The 23,650-nt window shown below is 39.6% G+C and overlaps 1 protein-coding gene across 2 annotated transcripts in view; it reads left to right on the top strand.

Annotated features, from left to right (window-relative positions):
• Positions 1 to 240: 240 nt before the first annotated feature.
• WLS (wntless Wnt ligand secretion mediator) overlaps positions 241 to 23,650 on the top strand; it is a 93,313-nt gene continuing 69,903 nt past the window's right edge. The window contains exon 1 of one of the 2 annotated variants that reach the window (XM_006919308.3): positions 241 to 641. In XM_006919308.3, the coding sequence (XP_006919370.1) occupies positions 536 to 641 (106 nt within the window). In that variant the 5' untranslated portion in view covers positions 241 to 535. The remainder of the gene's footprint in view (positions 642 to 23,650) is intronic. The other variant, XM_006919309.3, reaches the window with a different exon arrangement.

Raw genomic sequence — 23,650 nt, 5'->3', positions numbered from 1 at the left:
CGGGTGATTTCTGTCTCGCACCAGAAAAGGAAACGTGTGAGAGGCAGGTAGGGGGAACCCACTTAACAAACGACATCGACCTCGAAACAACACCAGCCCCTGGCGGGACACGCTGCCTGCCAGCCCCGGGAGCGGGACGCCAGCACCCGCCGGAGCTCCGAGCCCCGCACTGGCGGGCAAGGGGGAGAGGAAGAGAGGGAGGTAGGGAGGGAGGGAGGAAGCGCGAGAGGGAGGGAGGAAGAAAGGGAGGGAGGCGGTGTCATGTGATCCGCTTCCCTGCTCCTTTAAGCGTCCACAGCCGGCGGAGCGGCCACAATCACAGCTCCGGGCATTGGGGGAACCCGAGCGGGCTGCGCCGGGGGAATCCGTGCGGGCGCCTTCGGTCCTGGTCCCATCCTTGCCCGGCTCCCGCACCCCTGAAGTTTTGCAGCGCCCAGAAAAGAGGCGGGGGAGGAGGGAGCGTGAGAGGAGAAGGGAGCAAAAGCACACCCATAAACATTTATTTCCAAGAGAAAAGAAAAAGGGGGGCGCAAAAATGGCTGGGGCAATTATAGAAAACATGAGCACCAAGAAGCTATGCATTGTTGGTGGGATTCTGCTCGTGTTCCAAATCATCGCCTTTCTGGTGGGAGGCTTGATTGGTAAGTGCGAGAGCTGCAAACTTTTCCCCCTTTCTCTTTTCGGGCCCCTTCCCTCTTTGCCTCTCGGGCTACTTGTTACAGTATCGCTGCCTTGCTTCTATGATCTAATTAGTCCGGCTATTGTGCTTAAGAAAGCAGAGCTCCATGGGGCTCCGTGGGGCACAATCCAGTCTAGTGGCTAAGAGAAAAGGAGGGGAAAAAGTTTTGGCCTAGTTTCAGTATCCACTTGAAAGGAAGGAGGGGGGTGGCGGGGGTGGGAATCTTAAGCATGGCGACGGATCGCGCGAGGAAGCGCTGGTTACAAAGTTGATTGCTGCTCACCCCCGCTTTTCCCCGCATTCCCCCCTTTTCCTTTCCGTTCCCTCCCAATCGGCTCCGGAGGGCAACGTAATCGACTTTATTAGGAAAAACAGAAGAGTCGGGTAACTGCGCCCCGCGCAAACCCGTTCGTAGCCCTGTTACGGGTCTGTGCTCCTTGCATGTGTAAACGCATTTGGTCGCCTCAGCCAAGAGGCGAGTTGTATTTTGGGTCCCGACCTTCGCGCCTCCGCTTGCTCGCCGCACCCCTACCCAGCCCTCGCCTTGGCTGTCCACAGGTCCGAGCGGAGGGCCGGGAGGCGGGATGGGATGGGGTGCGGTGGGGGAAAGTGCTTGTCTGGCGCTGCGGGAAGTTGGAGAGGTCGGAGAGGAACTGCGTATCCGAAAGGTGTTGCTTTTGGCCTCCTGCCCTCTCTCGAATCTCCCCTCCCCCATTTCCTAGAGCCCCAAGAGCGGGCGAGTATGGGGCTCCTGGTCCTCCTTTGGTGTCTTGGAGAGCTTCCCCCGCCCCCGCCACAGCCCCGCGCAGGTGACAGCTCCCCCGGCCCGGCGACGGCGCCCGCCTAGGGAGATCTCCCCTGGTGTGCACCACCGGGACCTCTTGGAGCTCAACAGCCTTCCGGGTGAAGAAGGTGGTCTCGTGGACCTTCCACTCGAAACACTCCCTCTCGCTGTCTCTCCATCTTCATCCATCCTTCCACCTCTCCGCACAGTCGCGTCCCCTTTCCCCTCGAGATATAGGACATCCCGGCACAAACTTCAGCGCCAACTTTGCAACCTGAGCGGATGGGAGATTTTTTTCTTCTTTACTTCTGGAATTTGTAAAACTTTGCGAACTAGGGAGTCTATGGAGGGGCTTTCTACGGGCTACCCTTTTCGAGAGTCCGCGCGGCGCGGGCGTAGTAGTCGTAGGGATGGGAGCTTGGGCACCTTGAGTCGTGTGCGTGGCGTTTTGTCTCCAGACTTGGGTTAGATGGCAACAAATTAAAGGGAGTCTGGTTCTGCAAACCACTGTAACATCCAGGCTAATTGTTTAAACAAAGGAGAGTGCGCGAAGCTTCACCGAGGAGAGAAATTTCTGGAGGAGATATGGCTTTCTTCGTGTATATATCCACAAAGCAGAAAGGGATTCAGAGTTTTCCAAGTTCATATTCTCAATTTGGGCCAAACGGCTTAATATTTTTATTGAAGGAAAAGTATACTGTCTTCTTTGCTATAGTTCCTGCTAGCAAATACACACACACACATACACACACACACACACACACACACACACACACACACACGGTTGAGCTTTCCTGTTAGCTCCGGTTTGGCTACGTGTTATCTCCATGTTTCCTTGTATTGGATTTTAATACATTCTCTGCTGGGAGCCAAAGGCAGCCTTCCCTGTGCCCTCACAGTGATTATGCAGCGGTTACAATTACACCTCTTGTCTCCCTTGATGAGCAGTTGCAGTTAGATGCCATTGGATCTTGTGTGATTTCAGTGGCAGACCATAATTAAAATTTCTTGCACCTTGTGCTTTCAGAATTAAATTGGCCTATTATCCCTGTCTGACCTTCATCCTCTTTGAGGTTTTTGCACAAGCAGCGAACCATTACACATAGTTCCCTGGTGTTTTGTTGGTGTATGTTTCTTTTTCTTTTCCTAAAGCCGATCTCTTAGCCTTGAAGAACCCATCATCCAGTGTTGTAGGTTTCTTAGGGCACTTCTGGAATTAGTACAATTTCTGTAATCTTAGTACTGGGGAGATGGTCCAAGGGCACTGGTAAGTGGCTGCTGAGTGGCTGCTGGACATTAAAGTTGCTGTAGGATCAAAACGGTTTTGTGTTCAAAGAGGGGTTTGTCTGGGCGTAACTGTTGCCAAGGGTGGTTTTTCCCAGAGAACTTGGTTAGTAACCATACTTGGTAACACTCTCAAAAAGTTAGTGATAGGTTCCAACTGTAATTAGATTCCCTTCAATAAATAAACTGCTTTATTTCCAACTTTCCTTGAAAAAAATGTCTGTGCATAACACTTCTTGGGGAAAATTGTGTAAATTTACTGCTTAGCTCCCCTCTTTCCTCAATTGTCACAGCTTTGTCCCCAGTTCTGGCTGGAAGACTGAAAAAATCAGATCCAGTTCATGTTAAACACTTTGAACAGTGAGTTAGCCTTTATCTAGTCCACTTAGAGATTTTTATTTTTATTTTTTTGCTACTAAATAAATCTAAGAACTTGGGTATGCTATGAGACCTAAATATGGGAAATAAATATCAACAAAAGGTAAGTTGATATTTTTCTACCATACTTCCCTAAATTAGAAAGCAGATGAAATTGAGCAAAGAATAGACCTTCAACAAAGTGGTCTGGGGGAATCAGTTGTTGAAGGCTGTTTGTAGGCTGGAAGGTTGAAGTGTAAAGTTCTGAAACCTCTTCTCCATTCTCCCCAGTGAGAAGGGAATTCCTTCACTGCTCATTTCCACTGATATGTTGGAAGTCAGGTGTCCTGAGTGGAAAGTGTCTTTCTAATATATCTGTAAGAGACCAAGGGAGAAAGTGAAATCTTCATTTTAAATTACTTATAATATATGTTTCTTTTTGATCACTTGTCCTGGATGAAAGGAAACATGGCAGCCTAGGAAGGGGAGCATCTGAATGGCAAAGCTCCTGATTACAAGAGTATAAGTACTACGCACACATATATACAAAACAAACACAAGCAACTACCCCCAAATGATAATGACAAACCATGCACCCCAAGCAGTTAACCAACAGGCTTCTGTTTCCCCATTGGTAGACTGAGTTTAAGGTTCCTTTCAGTTATAAAATTGCATGAAATTTTCAGTACTTAGAAAATTTTATATGACATCTAGACTGATGTTTGGTTGCAGCCTTCTAGAATTGATGGGGAAAATTTAAACATTAGATACAAAAGCAAATGGGAGGGACTGGGTTTTGATTAGCCAGCTTAAATACTGCCTGCCCCGATTGCCTTCTTAGAACCAAATTTTGTATGTGTGTGTGCTTTTGTTTTGTTTGTTTTCTTTGTGCCAGTGTCTATATACTGCTAAATCGTTGATGGGATATTGAAAAAAAAAAAAAAAAACTATAGAAAGCAATATCCTACATGGTAGAATTTGGGGTATTGAAAATTTCACTGAATTATGCCATCTATGATTTTGTAAAAACTTTGAGCCATTATAAAATCTTGAATCTGATTGTTTTCTTATGTATTGACAGGGTTTCTGAAGTAGCTAGCTTCTCTTAATATTTAGAATCATTAAAAAAATTTAAGAACCCCCAAGGGAAAAGAAAATTTTTTAAAGATGTAACTTAATCTTTATCCTCCTTAAAAATAAGCCCGCTGAAAAATTTTTAAAAATAAATTTCTTTTGATTTTATGTTTGGTGAATTTAGTTCATGGAGAGGCAGCTGCAGGGGTGAAAGAAGGAGGGGGTGGAAACCATGCAGCTGACTAAAAATCATGAACTTGAATCCCTGGCCCATTATGTGCAATTTGCTCAGCTTCAAATTAGTCATGTCTGGGGGATATAATGGTTGAAAAAGCAGGTCACTGTACCCACCTGTTCTAAAACTGTTAAGAATATGAAGATCAGGACTGGGTGAATAGAAAATTATTGTATTATTTTAAGCATACCCATTAATGCTAATATTTCAAACTTAAACTACAAATAAGTATCGACAAATTACCCATTATTATTTCTTTAGGAAAGATTACTCTTTCTTTCAAAAGCTCACTATGTGAGCAGTCTTTTTTTTAATGCTGAGCATATTTGTGTATTAACCATATACATACATATATAACCAGTTTTCTCTATTTTTCACGGACTTATATACTGCCTTTCGGTAACGTTGCCCATACTATTGTGTTGTTATTGTTTAAATGGAAACTGTTCGTGGTCTTGATTGTGGTTCATCCAAGCGAGTTTTTATTTCTGCTACTATCGTTTATTTAGAAGTGGCAGGATTTTAAGAAATTAAATACAATTACAGTTATGCAGAGTATATAAGGGTTTGCTTCCCAATACATTAAGCTTTAAGTTTGTTGTATTTATTTTAGAATGTGTTAATAATACCATACTTGTAATTCTGCAATGTTTGGATATCTGGTGAGAATCTTGAATCTTGAGAATTTTTCTGTATTTCAGTTTCCTTTTTATTTTGTAAAATTTTATGTCTGATTAAACCATGTCATTTTTTTTCATTTTTTTTCATTAGAGTGTCTAAATGTGGTTCGTAGGAATACTATACAACCTCAAAAATTTTTGTAGAACTTTTTACAATTGAAATTACATTATTTGACTTTCACGCTGTCATCCAATTGTTCAGTACAGCCTCTCTAGCCTTCTATTGGAACTTTCCCTGCCCTCTGTTAAAAGTGAGAAATATTTCCTTAAGATAATAGTGTGATGTGTGTCTTTGTAAGGTTTTCAAGTCCCTGCCTGGAACCAATGTCTAGACTCAAAGTCTTTCCTACCTAGTTGACATTTTGCAATAACTTGGTTTTTAAATTAAAAAAAAAAAAAAAAAAGATCCAGATAGATTGAGGAAAGATTCTTACCTTATCTTCCTCATAAAGGTGTTTCTATGGAGATTTAGAATTTGAGATTGTATGAAGGTCCTTAGCTTTGAGCTTATGTGCTGAATGTGAAAAATAATTATTAGAGCCTACTGTGTGCTCAGAATAGGGTTGCGGTGTTGACTGGAAGTTAGGAAAGAGGGGACTTGAAGCCTGAGTAACCTAGGAAAGCCCGAGGTAGAAAAGAACCCCTTTTAATCCAAGTTCACCAGCAAAAGATTCCCTACTTTGAGTTTTCTGTCATCAGGATAATTCTTACTCATTTATTGGGAATTTGAGAACATGTGAAACAAACAGCCCTGTTAATTATACCATCGAATTATATTAATATTACATCTCAAAATAAATATATTAATGAAATAGTATTAATAATGTTAATCCTGTGTTAAATGTGCACAATGTGCCAGACGTTATCTAATTTAATCCACACAAAGCTTTGCCAGATTGGTACTGTTGTACCCAATTTACACGTATGTAAACTGAGGTGCAGAAGGGTCTAGTAAAATTGCTCATGATTACCTAGCTAGTCAGGGTCAAAGCAAGGACTCCAGTCAATCTGACAATAGAGCCAGAATTCTCAACCATTAGTTTATCCTGCCCTGAGCTTCCAAAGCCTTGACTTTAAGCACTGAATAAAAATGGTTTTAATGCAGAAAGACATTACACTAGAAAAGCAATTAATTTCTCATTTTTAATCATTGGGTAACATATAAAAAGGAAAGGATATCAAATGCTATGATAAATGAAATGGAGTCCAGCTGTACATAGCAAAGCAGTGCCTTGCCAAGGCTAAGGGAGGACACCTTTTGATCTGTCTGCATAGGCCAGTCTAACCAATTTCTTAACAAGTGCTAACCAGTCTTCATAATTGTATGAATCATTCAACTGGCTGAGCAGCCAATTTCATTAACCATAATGTGTTTGAGTTCTGCTACTCTAAGGAAGATTACTTGATTTCGTTTTCTCTAGTTAGTGGTTTTAACATAGTTATATAGTTATGTAAGTCTGGACTCTTTCAAAGGAAGAAGAGAGAAGGAGTCAACTGAGGTTGGAGAGGACTTTAGAGGGTGTGAATTGGCAGTGATGGTAGAGCAATTGAAAGAAGAGCCTCCTACGGAAAACTGAAAATTCTGTTCCCCAAAGGATGAGTTTTGTGTATATACACACCCATACATAGTAATGAGGGCATTTCAAGCTAAAGGGTTTCATGTTGACACCACGAATAGGTTTATTTTGTTCCTTGGAAAAAGTGCTGATAGACTTTCTCTATCGAAAGATTTGTTGCCCTTAATTTTAATAGAGACTCTTAAGGGATGATGGCAGATGGGGAGCATGAAATGATTATGTCTATTCCATTTAGTCTTATGACTTCTCTGAGATGTAATGGTGGCCTAATAGACAAACAAGCCAGATAAAGACAGTTCCCAGAGAAAGTACCTGGATGGGGTTGGAGATTGGGACTGGAGAAGAGGTGCTTGAGGCGTTGAAGTTCCCAAATGTGATGATGAAATGTTTTGCAATTTCCTTTTTCATAATAAGGCTAATCTAAAAGGATTGCTAAATAACAGAAAAGAGCAACTCGTGTGTTTTAGAATACAAAAACACTAAGGTTCTTTAGCCTTTTACTACTGTCTTTCTCTCCTACCCCGCCCCCCAACAACCCCTAATTAAATATTGTAGATAAGCAAAAGCTATAGTCAGATTGTCATCTGAGAAGTAGTGAGAGATTTGGCTTATTACGATTTGTTGCTGTTTGAGAATTCATTGACTGTGGGAAGCATTTTCTGTGTGTTGATTCATTTAATGATAACAACCTAGAAAAGCGGATACTTTCTCAAGTTTTCTGACGAATCCAAAGCTCATTTAAGGAACTTTTCAGAGATTACACAGATAGTAAATAAGAGGTTCTGGCACCCAAGCCCATTATCCTCGACTTAAGCCATGGTCTTAGGTCTAATGCCATTCTCCTCCTATTGTCCATTCAATTACCATGGTTAACGAAGGGTAGAGTGTATTGATTCTGCAGAGATTTAATAGAAGATGAAAACTCAGTCTCCCTTTTTTCTGTTTCAACCCTTTTCTCGAGCCACATGACTCTCATCACTGCATGGGTACTAATTATTAATCTAGTTAATTCCTAAACAGATTATCCCAATTCCAAATACATATTAACCCCTTATACTAGCCATTGTTATGTTGACCAGTGCTTGCAGGCCATGCTGGGGGGCGCTGAACCTGAGAAAATTATACCCCAGATACCCCCCAAAAGAAATTATTACACATAGAGAAGAGTGACTGAGAGTTGTAATTGAAATGTGTCAAAATAACCGATCTTCTGAATGCTGCCTGGACTTGGCACTCACAGCAGGGCCTGAATATAGCTGTTGAATACCAGAGAGGGGGACGTGGGTGTGGAGAAGGGCAATGGGAGTAGAATATGGACCCAAGAAAGGGAAACTAAGGTTTTTGTGAACGTGAGACTGTCTCTTTGGGACACAGCTTTTACCTGGATTTCCAAAACCTACTTCTGGTACCATCTACCCCCCAGTCCCCAAACTGAGCTAGTGTTTCTCTCTGCTGTGCCTCTTTAAATCCTGGGCCTTCTCCTTTCTTTTTTTCCTTCCCACTCCATTCTTTTAATATTCCCTAATAAAGGGGTGTTCTTTCTTCACTGGCCCACAGGAATTATAGGGCCTTCTTAAACTTCTGGTTAATTCCCTGTGTTAACTCAGAGGCTTTATCCACAAAATACATTTCCAAGAAAGCAGAGGTAATTGAAAGAAGAGGCCAAGTTATTACATTTGTTTTGGCAAAGCATTATGATTTCTCTGTAGAACGAAGGTAATGGGTCTGTAAATGACTGGCTCAGTTTTTTTCAAGCCCCAAGTTAATAAGGCTAAGCTCATGAGAGCTGGTTGGGGCCAGTTAACTGTTGCCTTAGTCCTGGCTGAGCCCCTCCCAAAGAGAAACCTCCTGGTCTCAAGGCAGCATCCTGTAGTGGAGAGAAACTTGGCTCAAACTCTGCAGATGACTTGTCTCAGTGATCTCAAATAAGTCACAAAAGCTCCTTGACTCCCGCCCTCAACTCTGATGTGGGACAGAGCGCTCCTAGGTCATCGATGATTGTTTCAAGGAATTCACTGTCTTGAGGACGTGGTACCCGTTAGAGTGTCTCGTTGAACCAGACCCACCAGAGATGTGTTTCCCAGAAGACTCTTCTCTGAAACTATCTGTTTAACCCCATGTCCATCTTTCCTGCTTTCTTTTCTCTGTCCCTCTCTGCTTTTAGATCTAGAGAGAACTTAACCATGATATTGTTTATTTTCTATTCTTTCTCTTCCTTGAGTCACTGCCACTTTGTCAAATACCTCCAGATGCATGGATCTATTGAGGCAGAAGGAATGGGCATAACCAAAAGCATTACTAAGTTTGAGTTTGAAAGTACCGAAGAGGTCATCCCATCCTACTTCCTAATAATGTTAATCCCCATTCTGTAACTGAATATCTCATAATGAGCCTTCTCTAAATAGTAAATACTGTTGCAGAAAACAAGCAAAATAAGAACATAAGTCTAAATCATTCTCCTAAAGCACGCACTTTTTACTCCCAAGAGAATACCTCATGCTTTTACTCAAGATCTATTATTTTTGCTTCCTACACAATTTTAATAGAGCTCAGTTATGCCATTTCTAAGTCTACAACATTTGGGTTGATTTCCACAGAAGCTCTAGCAGCAGAGAGATGTAGGAGTGTGGTGGGTGATGTGAGGACAAAAGAAGAGAAAGGGAAGAATGAATGCCCAGGATTCTGAGGTGTCTGTGATATGAGCAGGGCGTTTCATACCTCACTAGCCCCCTTGGCAGCATGATAATTGATTCTACTAAAAGCTGTGTGATCTTTTTGCCTGCCACGAGTGCATTTTTTTGGGTCCACTGTATCCATACACTTTGGTGTTTGTTGTTTGGCCCTGAATGGAAGCCTTGGAGCTTGTCGCTATTAAATTGTAAAGATGAAAGGGCCTTTGAGACCATCTTGTCCTACCTCCTTTAAGGAAGAATCAGAGTCCTAGGAAAGGGAAGAGACCCAAGTTTATAGAATTAGAGACAGAACTGTGGCTTGGACTCAGGTTCTAATGCCAGTCAGCACTCTAAACATATATCCCCTTCTGAGTTTCAGCATGAAAATTATTTGATTCCTGTACAAAGCCATAGAGTTAATGTGCAGAAAATTCTCCACATGTAGTTCATAAAGCTCTATTGACTTTTCTGTACTTGAAAATAAAATAGCAATAACTTTAATGTCTTCTCCTTCTTGCCTTTATATACTTAATATTCTTAGTTAATGTCTTATGGAACAATAGAATTATATGCAGTGTTAAGCTGTTCTATGTGAATTTTAAAGGATACTGCAAAATTAAAAAATTAAACTAAATTCCTTCTTTGCTTGCCTTGGGCATGGTACATTCCCTTTACTCTTGCATGAGAAAGTGTTGTAAATTTAAAACTTAAAAAAAAAAAAAACCCATGACTATGGTCCTTATTAAACCAACGAAAGAACCATCCTTGTGTTTAGTTTTAAGACTTCATCAATCAGGCTCCTTTGACTAAAATTCTGTGACTTAACTTTTGTGCTTTTAGGGCATGTTTGTGGCACGCGTAATTCTGAAGTTGTAGTGAGTTTAGAAGAAGTGATGTGTCTTATATTTTTTGGTCTGATTTACATACAAAAGCAACAAAATTGCTCATCTGTCTTCTCTACAATTTCTTTACTTTAATGATAATTGCAAACAGAAAATTCAGATTGCCAAAATAGAGCTTAAAATGTTGAGGACTCTGTGCCATAGTGGCTGACGGGCATATTTTTATGCTTCCAGAGGTGCAAATATTACACTGTAAATTCTTGCTCCTGTGCCCTTCTTTTTGTTGAAACTAAGCAGAGTCACAGAGCACTATGTATTTCTGCATCCTCTGATTTGGCCATAATGAATCTTGGCTTTTAAGTCTCTGTTTAACATGCTTGCCTTCAGGTGATCATAACCAAAAAGCTGCGTTCCATATTTATTAAATCCAGCCCTCTCTCAAGGCGGATCAGGTCTTTTTGAGGCCCTCTTCTTTTGCTCTGGGTTCTTATATATTTTATCTGCTCTCAGCTGGTTGTAACTTGCCTGAGAATGGAATACCTCCAACGTAGACAAGACATGTCCCCACATTCCATTTTTTTTCTCTGTTCTCTTGAGCTAGTTCTGGCTTGTGTGAAACTGGCTTCAACTTTAGCCCCTGCTCGCTATGATCTATAGAACACACCTCTACTTAGAAAAGATCAGCTTTTTCAGAATTGTGAGGTCAGGTGGGATGGGGTGGGGTGGGGTGGGGAGAGTTGGCTCTGACCGACATCTCTGGGACCTTAGACATCTTTTTAGTTACCCTTCCTCCTAATTTTACAGAATTTGCAGGTTCATGAGAGAGCTGGTATTAAATCCCTGGAACCATTCTTTGAACATGCCCAAACAGAACAGAGTTTTGCTATAATAGAACATAGTATTTCTAAATAACAGTTGATAAGAAGATAGAGAAACAGGATAATTTATAGACACCCAAGATTTTTAAACTAAAGGGAAACTAAAGTTACCTTTCGATTAGCATTTGTTTCCTTTTTTTACAGATAGCAGAAGAATTCCTCTCCTCCTCTACCTCACTCACTTGTTAAAAAAGAAAGATAAAATATAGTTTGGGAGAAGGATGAGCAGTATGTTTGGGATTTAAACAAAAAGATCATTAGAGGACCTGGGTTAGTTCCTGAGACCAGCTCTGTCCATTAAGCACTTTAGAGTAATTCTCTTCGCTAAGCAGAACTGCTACAGTAGTTTTGAAAGTTACCTTTGATGACTTGGGCTTCTCATAGGATTTCTAGGAAATGGTCATTCTGGTAAACAACATGGTGCTGGCTCAAGATTGTCCATGTGGTATATCTGTTCAATGATAAACTCACTGATCCTTTCATCCAAAGCAATCAGATTTCTAACTGATGGCATGCAGTTTTATGGTTGATCAGCAGGTGTGATGTGGTTTGTTATCAAACTTGCTTTGTAACCTGGACAAACCACTTGCACACTTTGAACCTCAGTTTCCTCCTCTGAATATTTATTCTTCACAGGGATGTTGTTGGGTTTAAATGAGAGAATGTAAGTTATCTGTGTATACATGTTAGATCAATCAATATATATTAGCCATTTCCCTGAATTAGAAGTGTCACTTATTAACTTTTTAAAGGTTTTTTTTTTTTTTTGTCATTTTATATATCTAGTTAGGCCCATGACAGGTTATTGCTGCCTCTTAGTGGATTATATGAAATTAGAAACTCAGCAACCCTGCTCGATAGCCTTCTGTTAGGTGTAATCTATGCTAGCCAATAGTTCAAGAAGCATGTCATTTACACATTTGGAGAATTAGAGCAACTAACTGACTTTTTGAGTTAATGATAGTTTTTACCAAGGTTTAATTTGAATGTTAAATTTTGCCATTTAAAATGCAGGACAAGTATTTTTGGCCCTTTATAGCGTAGATAAACCCACGTAGCAAGACTTTTAAATGGATATCACTCAGTTCGTGGAAGAGATATATTCCATCTATGCATGCTACAGAGCGAATACCAGTTGTTCTGTTTTATGTTATAAAATTGAAGTCATCATCTATTGGGAAATTATTATTATTATTTTTTTGCTTCTAGATATAATGTAAATGACAAAGACCTTTGAAAGTCAAACTTCAAGGAAAAAATAATGATCTTTTTCTTATAAAATATTAACTACTTCTGAAACATTAGCTATAATTATAGTGCTGTATTGTAAGAATTTATAAACGAAAAATAAAGATGAAAATATAACTCTTATAAAACTGTAAACTACCTGAGAACAAGAATGATCTAATTTGCTCACCTTTATCTCCAGTGGTTACCACAAGGTAGTACAGTAGAGATGCCTAGTAATGCTTGTTGGAGCAATAAATAGATAAATGCCTTACATTTTAGACCTATTGCAGAGGTAGCTAAAATACTTCAACTTCAAGGTCTGCCCTAAGATTTATAATATTTTATCCTGGGCCATTCTTCTATAATTTAAATAAGGGGAGGTTTCTTATTCACTTGAACTTAAAAGATTGTCTCCTTCATGGTTTACATGCTTAGATTTGTAAAAGTGTATACTTTTTGGAGTTTGAGAAAGGGACCTTCTTCTATTATATTGTGGAAACGAAGGCCCAGAGAAGTCACAGTAAAAGAGTAAGATCTGAATCAAGTTTCCTGACAACTAATGGAGTATATCATTACCTACGCCTACTGTTCCTCTGATTACTATTATGTCTTACATATATTTGGTCTTTACTTAGCCAAAAAGGCAGAGAATTCATTGTTACTGGTTGTCCAAACTGGCTGGGAGGAAGGGGATATACAATAGTATGTGTATTTCCAAATTTAGAATATTCAAATGAGAATGTTGATTGATGATGGAAATTTTATGATATATTGTCTTTAAGAAATACATGTGTTTCTTTTGTTCCACATGGGCTATCTTTTTCAGGACTTTTAAAGAGCATATAATTTTCTATACATTTTTAAAGATGGAAAATTCATCTTTCAAAGTTTCCCTTCTAAGAATTTTGTATGTGTATTTACAGTTCTTCTTAGAGATCAATGATGTATTTATGATATCAGGTTTTATAACTTCCTTTGACAAGAAAACTTCCCACTGTGTTCACCTTATGCTTCCGGTGGGTGGGAATGAATTCATCCACACATTCTTCCAAGTTCCTGAAGGTACTAAACATGCTGTGCTGAATGTGTGCCTGCAGGCAAAGAAGAACCTGGGCCCATCGACTTTCAAGTGGAGCCAGGTGGAGAAGCTGGAACAGAGATTTAAGAAGCAGCTGTAAGCTGAAAGGGAAGGAAGCAAAAGCCAAGGAGACAGTCACACAAAAGCTGGACTTGGACTTGTCTTAGCCAGGCATTCCAGCTAGAGGTGGGAGGATGTTGGAGGAGCGGGCACAGCGTTGGGGTAGAGTCAGGGGAGAGGGAGGTGGTGGTGATGGAGAAAAAGTAGGGGCTTGAAAGAAAAATGACAGGAGTTCCTCCTCAGCTGGGTCATCACGTCATCATGTACTCCCTCTAAAGTCATGACTCTCTCTCTCTCTCTCTCTCTCTCTAAGTGTTCTCTTGGATTCAATTTCCAGAACATGTTAGTAGGCAGTTGGTTTTACTTCTTCCTGGAATATTTGGTAGAATTCACCATCGAAGCCATTGGAATTCTCTCTCTCTCTCTCTCTTTTTTTTTGGTATGGACCCATCCACTGCTCAAAAGCCTAGATAAAACTCCACTGGAAATGGGAGTTTTCTATTCTAAATGTAAGTGAGAGCTTTGTGGTCAGGACTGGATACAAATCCTGACTCTACCACTTACTGGCTATTTGGCCTTGAACAAATTACTTATTCTCAGAGCTTTGAGTTTCCTTGACTCTCAAATGGGTGAAATGGTAGTAATAATGCTCATGACATTGCTGTGAGGATTAAATGACATAATATGTGAAAAGATTAGATGAGATAATATGTGTACAGTGCCTGGCAAATAGTAAACAGTTAGAATAGACTAGGTACTATTTTATTATTAGTCTTATTCTTTTAACCCAGAAATGAGTTCTGGGAGTTAAAACACCCAGAGTCTTTTGGGAGGCTGGCATAAGAGATTTTCTGTCTTCTCTGAATCTGACTTATACTGGTTCAGAGAAATGTAGATGGTTCTAGAGTTAAGCTTAGATTGCTTGTGTGAATTTAAAATCTCATAACTAGAAACATGCATTTTTTCCCCTCCTAATTTTGAACAAAATTGAACAAAAATACTATGATGTAAAGGAATTAAAAACAAAGGAAAAAATCCTGAAATCCACCATTTATTTACAACAATTCCATGTTAATATTTTATTCTTTCACCTTCTGTGACTGAATATTTTCAATTTTATATAAAAGAAGTGTAAAAGCCTAATTAGCAGAGGCTCTGAAGTTTATTGTTTATGCCTCTACCAATTGTATGTTTACTTTGGAAATTCAATAGTCAGTTCCTCCTCTCCTCCTTCTAAACTCTTCTCTAATACTTAACCCAAGATTGCTTGTTGAACCATTGAACCATGGGAAATTCATTTTCAAAATCTGCTTAATTGCTGTGAGACTTTTAATTTGTTCTGGATGATGGTGCTAATGTCTGGGAACTGGGACTGAAGCCCTCCAAAGTTGTTAATTCAATCAGCCGCTGTGCCCTTGCCATGCCTAATGAAGGGGGGCATCCAGGTCCTTCTCACAAAGAGGCTGGGGCTCTCCTGACCACCTTGTCAAAGATGAATGAGAGGGGCCCCACAGTTAGGTTGAACACTTGGGGCAAATTACCAGGGTGTCAGCCCACATTATCCAAAGCCTTGGGATGGGCTTCCCAAAATAATTATTCAGTAGGTTTTATGTAGGACCCCAGATTCTTACGGCATAGGTTTTGTGTGCATGTTGTTCGCACCTGCTAATCTGCAAAATTCTTTAATTACGAAGTTCTGTTGTGGCTCTGTCTGTAATCTGTAAGATCATAAACATTACCCCCAGACTATTGATATTCCCGTTAACCACTGAAGTTTTCCATGGCGAGACTGGTGAAAGCTTGCTCTGTCCTCATGATAAATTAGCTTGTTTATTCCTCTTCTGCTTATTTCTATCCTGCTGTTGGTTAGTGTAATGAAGCAGAAATCCATTGTGTATGTTCATTGGGTAGCGATCCTCTGGCACCAAAGGGGGTAATTGAGTAGAAAGGCAGAATGCTGTTGGTGCATGGGAGAAGTTAACACCACATGAGGTCACCAGGCTTCAAGCTTTAATCAATGTGGACACAATGCAATTGAGATTTTGAAAAGGGTTTGTTTATAGTGTGAGAGTAAGGGTCAGTAGTTAATTTGAAATGCTGTAGGTGTGTTTTCCTTGAACCAAGAAGGTACAGAGCATGTGTCATAGAGGTTTGTAAATATCCTCAAGGGAAGGATGTAATTGGGGTGGGGGTTAAAGAAGGGCATTTAAGAACTTAAGCATACTTATTATTAACCCATCTATATTTTATTTAAACTTTACCATTCTTCAAAATGAGAAAGAGACTGTAAAAGAAACACAATATAAGTCTATAGTATAGAGGCACAACCCTACCAAGAAACAACTTTTTTTTTTTAAGCAATGATTTCCTTTGGGAAGATAATTGGAGTGCTATAAAATATTGCTAATAGTAGTACTGGGTGCTAATTCTAAAAGAATTCTCACTCTCAGAAGTTTACATCTTCTAGGATTTTTAATTGCCATGGCTTGGCTTGAATGAGATGATATGAAAACCATTAACCTCTCTACTTGTTCATGCTGCTGCCCTTCTCCATTTCGGGCTGACTCCAGCCTATATATACTAACCTATACCATGTCTGTCTGCTTTTTGGATTATATTTGGCATTTCCCCTTATTAACACCTAAGTTTCAACAGCTAGAAACACCATACTTTTTATAAGCACTCTTTGGCCTATTTGGGCCGTCCTTTGTTAAAGGGAAACTTTACAGACCAATAGCTGGTTTTCAGAAATGACTATAGGAAAAGAACATGAAAGTTATGTGGTAAAGCCGAAGGTTTGATAACAGACTCTCAGATGCTTCGTTGAGTGTATGTTAAATCTAGATGATGAATTCTTACTCCTGATTCCTCACGCTTATATAGTGCTTTTAGCTTCCTTCAGAGCACTTTCATAGAAATCATCTCATTTGATATCACCAATAACATTCTAAGATAGGCCAGTCCACTAGGGACATTCATATTTTAAAGTGATGGAAATTGAGAAGGAAAAGAGCTATGTTTATGGTGAGTTTGTTGGAGAAGGTAGTTGATTTTGTTTGTGATAGGAATTACTCTGGGGATTTGAAGATTAATTGCTATATGATTGGATGAAGATCAGAAAAAAAACTTAGTTTTTTATACAGAGAATTATTTACTATAGAAGTCTCTGTATATTAACCACAAATTACTTTTTGAGCTCTCTTCTAAGACAAAAAAAGTGCCACCTGTGGTCCATTTTGTTCACCTTGCCCCCATAAACAATTGTTAAATATATAAAAAATATCTCTTTGAAGGAACAACAAATTTTAGCCTGCTGAGGGTGTCCGTATGTTTTGATCTTTCCCTGGGCAGAAGCTAGGTCTTTAGAACCTTGGTTATTTATTCAAAGGAACCCAAGACACTACTTCGAAGGGACATGTGAATCCATATGCTCACTGCAGCATTATTTACAATGGCCAAGATATAGAGGTAACCTGGGTGTCCATCAATGGATGAATGGATAAAGAGGTGGTACATATATATAGTGGAATATGGAATTTCTTTTGTGGCACTTCCCGTTCCTCACTCTCAGTCCATGTGGTTTAAGAGAATCCTTATTTCTAATTCCAGTGATGGGCCTGTGACCAAACCACAGTGGACACATGGCTTCAGTTACTCTAATCAGAGTAAATTCTGAGGCTTTTGTGGAGGCTACCAGCAAGTGATATCCTCTCTTTTTCTTACTGAACTTGAACCCTGATAGTATGTACCTGGAACTACTGGAGGCTTTCCAATGAAGCCTGATAATGAATCTAATAAAATGTAAGGTAGAATTCAGTGACTATACAGAAATGAGATCTGTTGACATAATTCAATTTCTGAAAACAACCATTATCTAAAAACTATTCTGTCTGTGGACTTTTTTCAGCTTTCTCTTACTAAATGATTAATTAACTTGATTTTTGCTCAAGCAACTTTGAACATGGTTTACTTTCCCTTGCAACCAAGGGACCCCTGGCTGATGCACTTATTACTATGTCTTTGATTTAAACATAGGTTGATGGAGACCACTACTATATTGCAGAAGGTACGTTTGGAGAGGTTGTTCCTGTTGGATGAGTTATGACTTCTGTAACAATTAAAATATAAAATCAGATATGGCACCACCTCTGTTAGGCACGGTTCTTCCAACTAGAGCACTAATTGAAATGTTGTGTGTGTGTGTGTGTGTGTGTGTGTGTGTGTGTGTGTGTTGTACTACTGTTGGAGCACCAAGTGGCTGGTGAAGATCATTAGTGATAATTCCTGGAACTAGGCCAGGCTGCTGGCTTTGAAGTCAAGCTCATTGTAATACGTACTCCTGCTGAGATGGATGTCTATATGAAATGGATGGCAACAGGATGTCCCAGCAGTTAAAATGAAGTTCTTGAAGGCACAGGAGAAGCTTTAATAATTGCCTAAGCAGAACAATATTTCTGGGGATGGTTGGGACTCTATTACTTTGAGATGTCTGGGACTCTGTGAGGCGGAACAAGGAATGAGCCAGCACACGTTACGACCATCCCCGACCTGGGTTAGTCAGGGGCTACTGAAGGAATGCACACACAGGTCTTGCCTTCAAGCAACTTAATTGGAGAGATAAGATCACTAAAATAAGAGTTTGTCTTTAAGGTCAAAGTTCGGTGAAAATGGCCTAAGTATTCTAAGCATTTTTTAGATCAGATAAAAATATTCTTTTGAAGAATTAAGGAATTTGACTTGGGCCTTTGAAGTTTGGGGTGATCACTTATGCAAATACTTTATTATGCACATCAAAGTACAATTTGATGTGCATAATATAAGATTCACCTTATTTAAAATATTGAATCAAAAATGAGCTTATTAAAAAAGCCAGGAGTAGAGTATCAGATCTGGCTCTACTGCCATTTGCCTCCTTAGACATACCATTCAATCCCTCATGCTTCTTCTTGCCGTATTATTTGCTAAGTAAACATGATAATACTTTCCTTTGGCAAATAGAAACAGTCATGTCTTTCTCGAAGCCAAATATGTTGGCATTTTCCAGCCATTTCTTTTTTGCTGTTGTTAAAGGCACTAAGATAAATCCTGAGACTTTAGGTTACCTACAGATTAGAAATTTGTTTAAATGGTGATTAATGTATATCTTAGCACTTGGTTAAATTCTGGGGAATATGAATAGGCAAAAGACTTGATAATCTGCTCAGCTGTGGTGTTATGGAAAGAAAGCATTGGATCTGAAATTACAAGTTGAGATCTCAGGGCATCTACCACTTGCCAACTATGAGACTGTTTGCTTGTAGTATCTCATCAATAGCCTACCACAGGTCTGTAGGCTTAAATAAGATGATTTACATGAAAGCAGTTACCTTTTGTAATGCACCAAAGGCAAATAGGTGGCACTGTTTTAACTGAGTAGATAGGGAGGACATATCTTAGAATATCATTAATAAAACAGAGCAGAATGTGATAATATATTAGGTAATATTAATTGAGAATTTAATGTGCCAGGCAATGTGCTAACTGTTATGCATTATCTCAACCTATATGGTGGTTGAGTTGGAACTAGAATCTTTGTCTCAGTCTCTGTTTTCATATTTAAAAGTCTTAAGAGACTGAAGTATCCTTCAAACAGTGATTTGGACTTCCTTAATTTGTTAATTGTATTTCTTAAAAAACTCTCTATTCTAAAAGCAGTGGAGTTTTGGGGACAAAACCTGGAGGTGGCTATAAATTGACCGGCTTTACAAATACCCATAAGGATGGCCATTGTGTTAGACATTGTGGACAAATCCATTCAGCCCAGGGCCTTCAGTCTGTATTTCCCTTTGTGAACTCTTTTGCTGAATGTCCCATCATCCTTTGTCCAGATGAGGTCCTGTTCATCCTGTCTGCTTTCATGACCTAAATGTTTTAGGAACTCTCCACAGACTGGCTGGATTGTCTCTTTGGGCTATGAACAGATTGTGTGGGTGATGAGACAAGTAGGAAAAGACTCAGCAATCAAAACAGGGAGGTGGAAATCTCTTTCTCTGGCTTTCAGAGTGGAGCTTGGACACAAAGGGAACTTCGTTAATCATGCCCCCTTTGTAATCAGAATGGTGGAGGCATTTTTTTCAACCACTATTATTTTGTCCTCTGTCTCGTCTGAGTTAAACCAATTGTTAACGGCTAATCGAGGGGTTAAAAATTTCCCAGACACAGCCAGGCAGAATCAACTAACTTCATTTGATAAAGGAAAGGGTCAATTCTGATTGGAAAACCAAGTTAGGCGAGGTATGAGGCTTACTGCAGACATAGTGCTAGTCTGGAAGGGTACCCTTGTCCAAGGTTTGCATGGCGGTAGATTTGTGCTTAGATGATAAAAATGTATGTGTGAGAAATGGGGATGAGATGAGTAAGACTTGGGGGTTTTTGTGAGTTTACAAAGTTCAGTCACTTTGTACCAAGACACTAAAATAAGCACTGAATGGAAAACTCCAAGCATTTTAATTTACTGAGCAACCTTGGACAACTTACCGCTTAATCTTTCTACAGTTGCCTTCTTAGAAACCAAAGGAGAATAATAATCTTAACAGGTGTTACGTAAAATAATGAGACTATAAATGATTCGAGTGCCCTGGAGATGAAGAGATAGGGAAATTTCTCTTAAGTATTATTCATATTTAATGTGGAAAAATGAATCGGTATAGCTTTTCTTTTATCTTTTCTTTTCTTTTTTTTGTAAAACCTGTTATGCTGTCAGCAAAAAGAGGTTGTGTGCCTTAGCAGAGGTTGACTTGGTAACAGTTCTGTTTTCTAAGACAGATCCTGCAAGTTTACAATGTGGTTGGTTTTCTGAGAGGAAGGTTTGAAGCTAATCTTGTCCTCTCTCCATTTAGTCGATCTAGTGGTAAAATGTTTCAAATGAATTAGTGGTTCAGGGTAAATCAATTAAGAATTAAATGGAGTTTTGAAGTCAAAATAGTGAAAGGTAGCTGTAAAGTCCAAGAAAGAGGCATCACAGTTTCTTAGGGTTGGAAGACAGAAGAAAGAGATGTTTGATTCTTGGTCTTTATACTTTATCTTTGTCTTCTTCTCCATCTCCTCCTCCTTCCTGTTCCCTCCTCCTCCCCACTTACTCCCTACTTCCCATTGCCCTATCCTTTGGTCATCTATTTAGAAGGAAAAAATTCCCCCCAAGGTCTTTACCTCTTATGTTTAGTCTCACCTAAATGATATTTTATTCCCAGACAAGATTGGAATTTACCACTCCTATTAAGGTGATGAGCTACTGCTGGTGCTCTCTGCCCAGTGGAGACCTCCACTTCTCCCACTTTCCATTTGTCTGTTTTCAACAGGAATTTCACAATTTCCCGGTTCTTTAAAGAAACAGATTCTTATTCTGTAAGGGGCCTGTGAATTTGTCTAGTCCAGCCTTACCCACACAGGGGTCTCCCAACAGAGACGACCACCGTGCCATCACCTATCTAACCCAGTGATGAGTTGCTGTCTAGCCAGCTTGTTTAATTTCAATCCAATTGAAATACTGTGATGATTAAATGTTCTTATCATTCAGTGGAAAACTGGCTTCCATTACCATGATGTAATTTCCACTCACAAATCCTTTTGGAATAATCTAGATCATGTGCTTTCCTTCTGTTAGATGGTGGCCTTTCAAATAATTGAGGATGGCTGTCATTTCTTTTGACTTTCTCTTTTCCGATTGAAAAACACTCCTTGCTGGTTTAGACTCCTTACCATACTTGCTGTCCCTGTCTTGGTAATTGTATTCCCAGTCAAGATTAAGTTTACCTCTGCTACCATGGCAACCAGCTACTGCTTCTTGTTTCTATGTACAGGAAACCACCATTTTCCTGTTTTCAGTAGAATATCAATCCAAAAATCAACTTGTTAGTGTCCTTAGAACAAAAACATCTATATTGCTGGTTGTCAGCTTATTCAGAAAATACTGAGTTCTAGAACAGTCTGTGCACTGCCTCAACATTTTAACTCATATAACTTATGCCAAATGTATTTCCCATATATATCTGCATTGGTTTTTCTCACTAGGAGAAATAGTGTGGCCTAAGACAAAGAGAGACTCTAGGCTCAGAGGATTCAGGTTCAAACGCCAGTTTAACCACTTGTTGACCTTGGGTGAGTTATTTACATTTTCAAAGTCTCATTTTACTCATCTCTAAGTGTAGATAATACTATCTTACTCTCTGTTGTATAAGAATGAATAACAATCCAGTTAAATCCCTTAGCCCAATGCCTAGCACATAACGAATATCCAACAAATGGTATCTGTTATAATCATTTATAATTTGTAGATGACAGCCTGATACAGCCATTCCAGCAGGCAGACAGTCGTAATGGTTATGGATTGTTGAGAATTTGGAATCCCTGTGTTGCAAACTCTGAAAAGGGAGTATCACATACAGAATGGCTTAGTGGGGTATGAATTTTTCTTCTAAGATGAGCTGTTATAAAAAAGTAGGGTTTCTCAGCCAGGAACAGTTTTGCCCCCCAGGGGATATTTGGCAATGTCTGGAGACATTTTTGATTCTCATGACTTTCCGGAGAAGGAGGGAAGGTGCTACTAGCAGTTAAGGGGTAGAAGTCAGGGCCGCTGCTAAGCATCCTATAATTCTTGAGATAGCCCTCACAACAGTTATCCAGCCTTAAATGTCAAGAGTGCTAATGTTGAGAAGCCCTGGGGTAGAGGAATGGGGACAGGCAGCCAGGAGTGCTAACAGAAAGTTGGCAAGTATAGCTCTCTGATGTGAGGAGCCCAGACTTTGGACAAAATACTGAAATAAGATGATGATCTAGTGTAGCTGTGGCCCTAACTTCATATAGTCTAGCCCCATAATCCTAATGTGCTTTTTCTAAGATGTCAATCCTTTCCATCTTTCCAGTGCCACATGCTAATTAAATAAATCCTGCCAAAGATTTATATGAAGCTTTTGCACCTGTTACCATATTTTCTTACAGTGCTTCTATTAAAGACATGACTGGCCTCCCCTAGCCAATTCCATCTCTTCTACCTGTCCCCTTTCTCTTGAACCCAATGAAACCATCTAGCAATAGTCGAACACTCATTGGGGCACACGTGAGGACGGACATGCCATGGAACAGGCAAAACAACATTCTTTTTATCTGAAGAGAGGAGAGAAGGAGTAGGGAAGAGCCATGTTAATACTTTTGGCTATAATTATTTTATAATAATTTGTACAAATGATAGTGAAAAAAAGAGGTTATAATCCCATTTCGCTGAGGAGAAAACAAGGGCTAATTCTGTGTTCCCTTAAACAATAGGCTGACTAGGGCTGTTTTTCAGGGAGAGACATCTTAGATGTTCAAGTTAAAATTTTTATAGAATCATCTCTGATTATTGGGACTATTAACCAAGAAACAAGGAGAACCCCTACTTTTAATGACCTAATTTCTAGACCATCTAGTACCTTGGGATTAATACATCATAGGTAGAAGAAGACAGGATAGGGCGCAGGAATTATGTCACCGTCTCCCGCCAGATTCTTCTTCTTCATTTGCTGACAGCATCGTCGTTATCAATAGTTAACATTTCTTCGGGCCTCACTACGTGCAAGGTACTGTAATTGGCCTTTTCTATTAATTATTTTATCTACACAATCAACCTGTGAGATGGCTACTTTTAGTTAAATTTTACAAAGAGGAAACTGACATTCTGTAAGGCTAAGAAAATTGCCCAACTAAACCTCTAGTAAGTAGCAGAGCCGGTACTTGAACCCAAGTATTTCTGAGTCTAGAGCCCTTGCTTTAAATTTTTTGTATTCTATGGTAATATAAAGAACCTTTCCTGTGAAAGCTGCACTCTGCACTGTAATCGTTTTCTGTTATGGAATATTTTTTGGTAGAGGGTAAGGTATAAAATTTGAAATATAGTAAGAACCCAACACTTTAAAAGAAAACCTGAATGAATGTTATGAATCGATGTCTCATTAGCAAATTTTGTCAATGACCTTTTAGCTTAGGCCAGTGTATGCCACGACTTCCATTTCTTCTGAATAGTAATAAACAGCTCTGTTGAGCTTATTTCTGTCATCCTGAAAAATAGATGTTGGACTTGCTCCACATTATTTCATTGTATTGGAATGTCTTTGTGTTGTATTATACTGTGCGTGCATGGGCCATTGTCTGGAAGCTGGAATGGAGTCCCCCTCTCCCCCCAAATGTTTTCATTTTGATCGGTTTAG

Source organism: Pteropus alecto, unplaced genomic scaffold (assembly GCF_000325575.1).
Source record: "Pteropus alecto unplaced genomic scaffold, ASM32557v1 scaffold25, whole genome shotgun sequence".
Classification (NCBI taxonomy): domain Eukaryota; kingdom Metazoa; phylum Chordata; class Mammalia; order Chiroptera; family Pteropodidae; genus Pteropus; species Pteropus alecto.
This window is presented reverse-complemented; position numbering and strand designations above follow the sequence as displayed.